General features: G+C 36.9%; 2 protein-coding genes across 3 annotated transcripts; both read left to right on the top strand.

Annotated features, from left to right (window-relative positions):
* On the top strand, nt 2,131–4,479 carry LOC104731713. Of its 2 annotated transcripts, XM_010451186.2 has the most exons (3): nt 2,132–2,497; nt 2,622–4,053; nt 4,192–4,479. In XM_010451186.2, exons 2-3 carry the CDS (start codon nt 2,623–2,625, stop codon nt 4,231–4,233), a joined length of 1,473 nt encoding a protein of 490 aa, XP_010449488.1. In that variant the 5' UTR covers nt 2,132–2,497; nt 2,622; the 3' UTR covers nt 4,234–4,479. The 2 variants fall into 2 exon arrangements, with proteins under 2 accessions (XP_010449489.1, XP_010449488.1); XM_010451187.2 differs by having other exon boundaries at nt 2,131–4,053.
* Nucleotides 5,176–9,269, top strand: LOC104731712 (protein MALE DISCOVERER 2-like). The gene is made up of 13 exons (XM_010451184.2): nt 5,176–5,513; nt 5,707–6,081; nt 6,161–6,293; nt 6,390–6,461; nt 6,545–6,688; nt 6,774–6,917; nt 7,002–7,096; nt 7,185–7,595; nt 7,680–7,870; nt 7,969–8,101; nt 8,181–8,335; nt 8,434–8,625; nt 8,729–9,269. Exons 2-13 carry the CDS (start codon nt 5,997–5,999, stop codon nt 8,984–8,986), a joined length of 2,013 nt encoding a protein of 670 aa, XP_010449486.1. The 5' UTR covers nt 5,176–5,513; nt 5,707–5,996; the 3' UTR covers nt 8,987–9,269.

Here is a 10,053-nt window from a genome sequence, read left to right as displayed (position 1 = left end):
ATTGTAACGCCCGCGAACCAATTTGTGTATTTTTGGTGTGGGTGTCGATCGACACCCTTGGTGGCATCGATCGACACCATGTTTTCCGGTTTGGTCGGGTTTGATTTAATTACCGAATTGGTTCGGTTTGGTTTGATTTAAAACCCTAATCGTGTGTAAAAGGGGAAAAACGACCCTAGGTCGTATTATTTGTGGTTCTCGCCGTTTTTGAGAGGAAAAGAAAGAGAGAAAAGAGAGAAAAACTTTTCTGGGATTTCTGGGCTTGTTCTTGGTGATTTTGGAGAGATCTGAGGCTGTAGGAGTGTTAGCTGTTGCTGGAATCGAAGGGGAAGCTTCTGGAGGTGTTGTTTTCCACGTTTCTCAATCCAAACTTCTTGTTCTTGAGGTGAGTGCTTGACCATGGTTGATCTAAGCATGAGATCTCCCTTGTTTTGTGTGATTCCTTGTTATTTGTGGTGTTTGCTTGCTTGGGTACATTGTATTTGTGATTTCTAGTGAATTCCGAGATGATTAGACGTGTTTGGAGTTGAATTTGTGTTGATTGAGATCGGAGTTCGTCGCTGAGTTTCGCGCAGATCGTGACTGCAGAAGAGGCGTCGATCGATACCACTTTTGTGGAGCATCGATCGGCACCGTCTCGAGTAGCATCGATCGTCACCATTCCGGCATCGGTCGACACCAGTTCCTGTAGCATCGGTCGACACCGATTGAGCATCGGTCGACACTAGTACCTGCCGAGTCTTATTTTCCTGGTTTGATATGTTGATTGTGTTGTTGTTGTTTGTTGACTTGGGAGTCTCATATGCTTGTGTGTATAACCCAGTAGATGGGAGGACGGCCTCACTAAGTATTTATGATAATACTTACGCATCTCAATTGTTGTTTGTGGTGTGCAGGTAAAGGAAAAGTGTGATCGTGGAATCAAGGGCTATGAGGAGGAGGATGTTCTAGAGACTTGATTGATTGTGGTCTAGCTGTTGTTAGGTTGCTAGATTAAGTCAAAGGAACATTGTAGGATGTTAGCTTTTGGTTATTTCTTTGTTTGGATTATGATGTTATTGGATTATTATGTTGGTTATTATTGGAATTATTTTATTTGGTTATCCGCTGTTATTGTTTGATGTTAGGATGTTAGTGGGTATGGGACCACTAGTAAATTAAGGTATAAAAAAAAAAAAAACGGGAAGGGTTGTTTCAATAAATATTAATATTTATTTAAAAAACAAAAGTTAATATTATAGAATTCAAGGGTTGGTCCACAGTCCACACCACATTTCATGCTACACAAAAAGTCAAAATTTTAATAGGCCTTATAATTATTTCTAAACAATTCTATTTCTATACATTTTATTTTTGAACTGATAAACCCAAAGCTTTTGAGTATTAGAGATTGGAAAGAAGTGGCTTAGTAATGTTAAACTACTCCCTTTTTTCCTTTCTCGAAACGATTACTAAACTACTCCATGTAGTATAGTATCGAACAGTTAAATCTTTATTTTGGTGTTATTTAGAAGGCGTAAACATTAAGTAAGACTTTGAAAGAGTGTTTTCCAGTGCCGGTTGGTCTTTTTGTTTTTTAGCCACCAATGCCGGTTGGTTATTCAGCAATTATAAGTCAATTTTTTTTGCTTTTCAATTCTTAATTAGTTTATTTGGAATGTTGTGTGCAACTTTCTTTTCTTTGTGGTTAAAAGGTTTTCATGTTGTGTGTAAACTTAAAATAATTAATTAATCTAAAATTAAGTCCTATCAATCATCCGTCGAGGCGATGCCGCGACTTTTTTTCAAAGACTTGTAAAAGTTTAAACAAATTAATTAGTGCATTCGGGAAAATGGAAGAATTAGTGCAGCATGTGTGGCTCGGAAAAGGACAGGACAGAACATGTGTTACATTTACCAAAGTCGGTCCACTTCACTAGTGCTTATTTGGCTCACATAACTGTCTTTTCCCTACTTTTTTTTTTTTTTTCATTACTTTTAGAAGAATAGTTGGAAACTTGAACCACAACTACTCCTCACGTTTTGGCCTATTGATTAATTCACCTAATCACCTTGATACCAATTCTTTCTTTTTTTTGTCTATGATCTTCTTGTATTCGTCTGCTAATATGTAACGACATCGTTTTCTATCCGCACAGCACACATAAAAATTCCAACAAGAAAACAAAAGTAGTTGATCTCATCATTACATTTCAATCAAATCTTTGTGGGGATATGATTTGTTATGAGTCTCAATTATACAAAATGAAAACATAAGATCAAAGCAAAAGTCTCTTTTATTGACAATTCTTTAGTCTCTCACACACACTTCTTATAGATTCATCTGCTATTTCCCCTAAACTCAAGCCTTCAATCTCGGCCCTAGACATTCGCTAATATTATACATTATATATTATCTCTCTATTATTATTTTTTTCCTATTCTTTTAAGTTAATAAGAACAACTACAATCTCAAACACACAGCAGAAGCTGATTCTTGATTGAACCAAGTGGAGAGGTATTTTAAAAGCTTCTGTGTGATCATATACTGATCTTTTTTTTTTTCCTCATGTTCGTTTTCATATTTCTTTGATCTTTTCTTTTAGTTCTTTAATTCTTATTCTCATCTTTTTCTTTTCAAGAATGGAGGGGAGGAAATTGAATTTGTATGCTCCATTACCATCTATAAGACGGATACCATCTTTTATAGAACGTTCGAGTGAATTAGGGAACACGAAGACGAAGATTACAAGACCAGTGCTTAGATCATGTCCGAGTACAAAACAAGAAACGCCGGTTTTTGTATTACCAGACCAGAGCTTTTATCATCTAACTGAATCAGCTTCAGTTCCTTTTGTGTGGGAACAAAGCCCTGGAAAACCAAAAGATGACATGGCTACGTTGATTCAAGAATCAGGTTTACTAGAAACCGATGAAGATGAAGAAGACGACGAAGATGAAGATGAAGATTTGGATACGGTTCCTTCAAATGGAAGCTTCTCTGTTAACTGCAGCACAAGTGGAGTAAGCGAAATCGAGAAGAATGGTGAGAAATCTGACGGTGATGATGAGAAGAAATCTAGAGAAAGTCTAGATCTAATGATGTCCAGATTCTTACCAGCTGCTAAAGCAATGGCTTGTCAGATACATCAGAAACATCAATCTTCATATAACTCCTCAGAGCAGAAGCAAATCACTCAGACCAAAGAAGCTCTTGTGATTCGCCAAAGAAGTCAATTAGTCTCAGAACATGAACATTTCGCCATTGTTCAGAGCCTTTATGATGATTTAAACATCGATGATGATGATGATGATGAAGATGATGATGACGATGATGATGATGATGATGATTACGGTGATGATGATCACAAGATCTGCCCAAATGTTACCAAGAAAGCTTGCGGATTCTTGCCAAGGCTTTGTGCTAAGAACTCATTCAAGTTTCTAAACCCGGTTCCTTTGGATTCAGTGTCATCAAACCGGTCTATGAAACACTCGTCGGGTGAACAAACTGGTTTACCAAACTGGTCAACTAGGCGTCTCTCCGGTTTTATATCTCCGTACCGAACCTCTTGTTCTGATTCCGGTTTTCTTGGTACACCGGAGAAACCAACAGAGAGCTTCAAAAGGCTAAACAGAGGAATAAGCAAGTCCCAAGAACTGTATCCGACAAGAACAAGAAGAGAGATTCATCCTAATTATTCAAACTCTGGTGAAATCCGAACGTTTAGAAACTCGGTCTCAACTCCTTCGAGAAACCAACGTACGACGATTCCTGACTCGAGGTTTCTTGTGGAGGAAGTAAACAGAAGAAGGATCAACAACAGGTCAGGGAATCTTCTCAAATCATCGCCGGACTATACGCCGGAGATTTCTCCTCCGCCATTACCGGAAACTCCGTCTCGGTCTTGGCTCCGACGAACTCTCCTTCCGCCGGTGAACCCTAGACCATACGGAGTCGTTTTAAGTCAAGTTGGTAACAAGAAACTAGATCAAGAAGTTCTTGAATCTACGAAATGGGAAACGATCGTTAAAACATCGTACGTTCACAACGATCACGCTCGTTATTCTCAGGTACTACTAAATAATAATACTCTTTGAACATCTTTTGGTTCTTTAATAATCCAAATATAACTTTTAGATTATTTTTTCTATTTTTGGTGTATTATTGTTCAATGTATTTATCTTTTCTTTTGTGAAATTTATATGCAGGAGCTGATTGTTCATCCATCGTCTCGCCAGCAAAATACATAAAACAAGACACAATTACTTGTTCTTTTTTACGTTACAATTAAATTAATAAATAGTTTTAAGGTTTGCCTCTTCTTTTTCTTGTAGGCAACACAATGTAATGAACCAGAGATTGATTCTTGGGGTTTCAATTCTTTTTGTGTGTGTGTGTGTGTGTGTCAGTGTGTGTTATATAACTGTGGTTTCGTTTTTCCGACCGCATGTTTTGTAATTGAAGGATCAATTTATGTTATTGATGTTTGATGCGAACCGGTTTTGACTTATCCGGTTTAGACCGGCATAATTATACAACATAACCATGGCGGCAGATACTCAATCCAATGTTTTTTTCTTTTTCTTTAAACAATCAAAATCACTAAATTGGAACTAGAGAGCTATCTTTGTCTAATAAGACTAAGGATGCATAAATATAATAGTATAAGCTTTGATTGACTTTTGTATTTTCTTAATATCATCAGCTGCAATTGTTTTGACATTTTGATCATGACGGAAGACAATATATTTAAGAAGTAATGGGAGGCATGTAGTTTAATGATGATGATGTTCATGCACATTAATTCCCCAAAAACTGTGTGGGTGTGATCATACATACATAACCGTAAGATTAACGATATCCAACGGTCAGAAAGATTCACTATTTTATCATCGGTCCTACTAGTAGTAATGGCATATATAAGAGGCAGGCACGTTCCATAAGTGTTTTTGAATTGGATTCTTGATAAAATAAAGAATGAGAAGAGATTTGGATACTAACCAAATTTAAAATACATAATCGTTTTATTTTTGTGTTTAAATTAATTATGCAGCAAGGTGACGTGTCCTAGTGCAGTATAATTAAGCACGTATGATTATTAAAAATAAAAAAAAAAAAAACAAAAAAAGAAAGTAAATTACAAGGAATTAGGGGTTGTGAAATTGGAAAAAATTTCGAAGCAATTAAAAAAGACAACAAATTGTTGCAAAAGAGAGAGAAGGGAAGAAAAGGGAAGAGGGAGGAGGAGAGAGAGAAGGCTACCACCCCCTTTGGCCCTGGAGAGACCAAAGATGGTCGAAGAGACAAAACTCTGAGATCATCATCATCTTCCTGCAAACAAACACACAAGAAATCGATTTTTTTTTTTATTTTTTGTTTTTGAATATAGTTAACATCGATTTCTGAGGATATTTTGATTTCCCTAAATCACACAACATTATCTTGCTTGCCCTACCCGCTCGCTTGTTTCTTGTTTGCCAGAAACATAATAATACGTTTGCTCGCATTACAAGGAAGCCCTTTTTTTATAGTAAGTTTTTTTTCTTTTTTCCAATCATACAAATGGTTCCTTTACGTAATTTGCAATGTTCTTTCTTATGATGATTTCTCTGTATTTGTGTTTTGGATAAAAATACATTGCTTCTTCGAAAAGGTATTCCTTTTGTAATGATTCTTTATCATTTTCGTTTAAATTTTTGGGTTTTTGTTGCATTTTTCCTCAGGTATCGCAACGAGCTTGTTATAGATCCCAGAGATATAATAAACACAGTGATGAAAAGGGTTTTGTGAAATCAAATTTTCAAACCTAAGGAGGAGAAAAAATGATGAAGGTCGACCCTGATATTCGTGAATTTTCTTCTGCATCATCCTGTTGTACATTGTAATTACTATATAGAACATATCTTCTTCTTTTTTTTTTTTTGGGTTTGGGTTTTTTGGGATTTTGATTTGTGTAATTTAGGAAAAAGTCTTTAGTATAGTGTTTGTTGTAAAAACAAAAACAAACCGTATAATGGGTTGTGGATACCACTTCCCTTGCTTCCTCTTCTTGATCATTAGCCTTCAAGCTCCTCTCTCTTTGTCCCTCGATTCCCAAGGTTAGACTATCTTCTTTTTTACTTCTCATGCTTTTTTTTGTTTTAGGGTTTTGGTTCTTAATTTGTGATGAATTGATAGGATCCGCATTGTTGAAATTCCGGGAAAGAGTGAACTCGGATCCTCATGGAACTCTTGCAAATTGGAATGTTTCTGGTAATGATCTCTGCTTTTGGTCAGGGGTGACTTGCGTTGACGGTAAAGTGCAGATTCTGTAAGTTCCTCTGTTTTTTAGACTAAGACTTTGCAGATGAGATCATTAGTTGTCTCTATGTTCTGATTATAAGTGTGTTGTCTGTTTTATATATAGGGATCTTAGCGGATGTTCTTTGGAAGGAACGTTAGCTCCTGAGCTTAGCCAATTGAGTAACTTAAAATCTCTGTAAGGATCTCTTCTCCATAGCTTCTCTTTGAATCTTTGATGATTAGCTTAAGCGGGACTAATCCGCTTTCTTGTTTTTACAGAATACTCTCTAGGAATCATTTCTCCGGTGGAATTCCAACGGAGTATGGGAGTTTCGAAAACTTGCAAGTCTTAGATTTGAGAGATAACGATTTGAGCGGACAGATTCCACCTGAGCTAACCAATGACTTATCGCTAAAACACTTGTGAGTTAACATTTCTATTGTTCAGTGCTTAACAAAAATGTATTGAAAAAAGTATACCTTATCTTTTGTTGCTATGACCTTATAGGTTGCTTTCTGGTAACAAATTATCGGGTGATGTGAGAATAAAGATCCTGAGACTTCAATCGGCGTATGAAGTCCGGTTAAACAAGAGTCCAAAGTTATCTCCTTTGGCTGTTCTCGGATGTGCAAACAGAAGACTTGGACATTGGTAAGCTCTGTCTAATATTAATTCATCTAACAGGAGAGTATCTTTTTGGTTATTCATCTTAACAGTTCATCTCTCTCTTGACAGTGTTTCAAGAAACCGTTTCATTCGAGTAAAAAAGATAGAAGCTCTTGTATTCCATATCAAAGCAACTTCCAGACGTTTCTTGAAAGCATTCCCAAGTAAGCCACAAACAATTCTGATTTCATCAATGTTTAGCGTAGAAACTAAAGATTAGTAATTGAAAACTTCAATATATGATTCTTGCAGGTTTTTTGGAGGAAACTGATATCCTCAAACGACGTGAGTTACTCGAGGAGACAAGTAATTTGGCAGCTGAGCCTGCTCCTTCCGCTCCTAGTCCTTCTCCCGGGATTATAACCGAAGCTTCCCCTCGAAGCAGCGGGTCTTTCCCTGCAGTAACTAATGCAAAGAAGAGAAGACCGCCTTTACTCCCTCCTTCTCCTGATGAGGACACTAGTCCTGATTCCTCTAAGGATCAGCCACAAGCTAATAAACAGTCAAAACATGTGTGGATGTATGTGGTTATTGCGGTTGCTTCTTTCGTCGGTTTACTGATTATAGTAGCGGGTATATTCTTCTGCCGGAAAAGAGCTGTGAAGAGCATAGGTCCTTGGAAAACTGGTCTTAGTGGACAGTTACAGAAAGCTTTTGTTACCGGTAAAATCTTTTTTACTTTAGTGTTTCCATTTTTACCCTGTTTCTTTTAACATTGAAACTGAGGACATGAACAAAAATTTCTAGGGGTACCAAAGCTCAATCGGTCTGAACTAGAAACAGCGTGTGAGGATTTCAGCAATATTATAGAGACATTTGACGGTTACACTGTGTATAAAGGAACTTTGTCAAGTGGTGTTGAGATAGCGGTGGCTTCAACCGCGATTGCTGAGTCTAAAGAATGGACAAGAGCCATGGAAATGGCATACCGTAGAAAGGTTAATTACGAAAGAAAGAAAAAAAAAATCAACTTAGAAGGTCTTACCATAATATAGTCTTTTGAACTGGAGTTTGGTGTATGTCTTTTTTTTTGTAGATTGATAAACTGTCCCGGATCAACCATAAGAACTTTGTGAATCTGATTGGATATTGTGAAGAAGATGATCCTTTTAATAGGATGATGGTCTTTGAATATGCTCCAAATGGAACCCTTTTCGAGCATTTGCACGGTAAAAACATCGGTCTCGGTCTCATGATGTTCTCTTATGCTTTCACTCTCTCAATTAATAACAATTTTTCGCATAACAGATAAGGAGATGGAGCATCTTGATTGGGGCGCACGGATGAGAATAATAATGGGAACAGCTTATTGTTTGCAACATATGCACGAGATGAACCCTCCCATGGCACATTCGGACTTCAACTCATCAGAAATCTACCTAACTGATGACTATGCAGCCAAGGTTTGCTCTAAAATCTCTTAAAAACTTTTAAAGGTGTTTTATTAAGCTGCATTGTTGTCTTTAAGATGCTAAAAAGATTAAGTTAATCGAATTTGTAGGTCTCGGAGATTCCTTTCAACTTAGAGGCAAGATTAAATCCGAAGAAACAAGTGAGTGGTGACTTGGAGCAAACGTCATTGCTACTACCTCCAGAGCCAGAGGCTAACGTCCATAGCTTCGGAGTCTTAATGCTCGAAATAATCTCCGGAAAGCTCTCTTTCTCAGACGAATACGGATCTATCGAGCAATGGGTATATATATATATAAGCATTATTAATAACACCACTCTAACCGAAACAACAAAACATGCATAGAACTTTATCCATATACTAAACGGTCCGGTCCATGTTTCAGGCATCAAAGTACCTTGGAAACGACGACTCAGGAGAAATGATAGATCCATCGTTAAAGACATTTAAAGAAGAAGAGCTTGAAGTGATATGCGATGTGATACGAGAATGCCTGAAAACAGAGCCGGGACATCGACCTTCAATGAAAGATGTAACGGAACAACTTAAACAAGTTATTAACATAACTCCTGAGAAAGCTACCCCTAGATCCTCTCCTCTTTGGTGGGCAGAGCTCGAGATCTTGTCCTCTGAAGCAACTTGACCAGTCAGAGGTTTCTCCTATTCATTTAATGATCTCTCTTCTCTCTCTCTCTGTTTACACTGTAACATTTTTTTTCTTTCTTATATGAGCTTTTGGTTTCTTGATCTTTCAACGTTCAGTTTGTTTTGATTAGTGTGTCCTTCTCGATGAATTTGATATATACGAGTTTCGATATGTGCATTTGTATAATGCAAGTATATGTCACGGATTGGACGTATTATTTTTCTGATGAAATATGTGTGTAATTATGATTTCTATTTATTAGGTTTCGCTTATTTTTGTAGTCCTTGGTGTATAATACTTGCAACTTCATCGTATATATATTCATGCTTACATTCTATTGCTGCTGTAAAAATTGTATGACGCGCTGAGACTGAAAGTCTTAAGTCCATTTTAACTGGGACTCCGGAAAGCAAGCTTGGCAGAATTTTCTTGCTGGACACCTTTGCTAGCTGGATTCATAGCAGAATGAAGGAAAAGAGTCCAAATATCTCCATTGTGTAATGCTTCTCTGCATATATTTACATTCTTCATGAATGCCACAATGTTAAAGTTGGACCATTTTTTTCACCTATGAATCGTAGGGTAGTTTAGGAAATTTCAAAGTTCGACCATTTTGCATATATATCAGTGAGAGAAATCACAGCCAAAATCAATCCCAACTTGTCAAACGCTTTTTCATATCTAAACTTCAACACTCTGCAAATAAAAATAATAACCTGAATTGTATTAAAATTCAAATTTGCTACCTAAACTATATAAAATGTTATCAATTTCAACGTCTGTTCGAATAATGTTAAGTCAAAATTAACGGTGTTGAGTCAAACGATCCGTGACATCTATGTTGCACTAGAACTTACTAAAACTACATCGTTTTGGTCATTTTTAGGTGTGTTGTAGCAATAAATGACCAAAAATGAAGTCTCACACCAAACTCGAGAACGGACTTCAATACCCCATTTTTTGTCAAACGCTTTGGTTCTTGCCACAATACACCTAAAAATGACCAAAACGACTTAGTTTTGGTAAGTCCTATTGCCACGTAGACGCCACATGTAATCTGACTC

The sequence above is a fragment of the Camelina sativa genome, chromosome 12 (assembly GCF_000633955.1).
Source record: "Camelina sativa cultivar DH55 chromosome 12, Cs, whole genome shotgun sequence".
In the NCBI taxonomy this organism is placed as follows: domain Eukaryota; kingdom Viridiplantae; phylum Streptophyta; class Magnoliopsida; order Brassicales; family Brassicaceae; genus Camelina; species Camelina sativa.
This window is presented reverse-complemented; position numbering and strand designations above follow the sequence as displayed.

Bases quoted from the DNA above. Each gene is read 5' to 3' on its own strand.
- LOC104731713 (XM_010451187.2), top strand. From the start codon at position 2,623: ATGGAGGGGAGGAAATTGAATTTGTATGCTCCATTACCATCTATAAGA. The intron at 4,054-4,191 runs GTACTACTAAAT...ATTTATATGCAG, and splicing joins ATCACGCTCGTTATTCTCAG to GAGCTGATTGTTCATCCATC.
- LOC104731712 (XM_010451184.2), top strand. From the start codon at position 5,997: ATGGGTTGTGGATACCACTTCCCTTGCTTCCTCTTCTTGATCATTAGC. The intron at 8,336-8,433 runs GTTTGCTCTAAA...TCGAATTTGTAG, and splicing joins CTGATGACTATGCAGCCAAG to GTCTCGGAGATTCCTTTCAA. The intron at 8,626-8,728 runs GTATATATATAT...TCCATGTTTCAG, and splicing joins ACGGATCTATCGAGCAATGG to GCATCAAAGTACCTTGGAAA.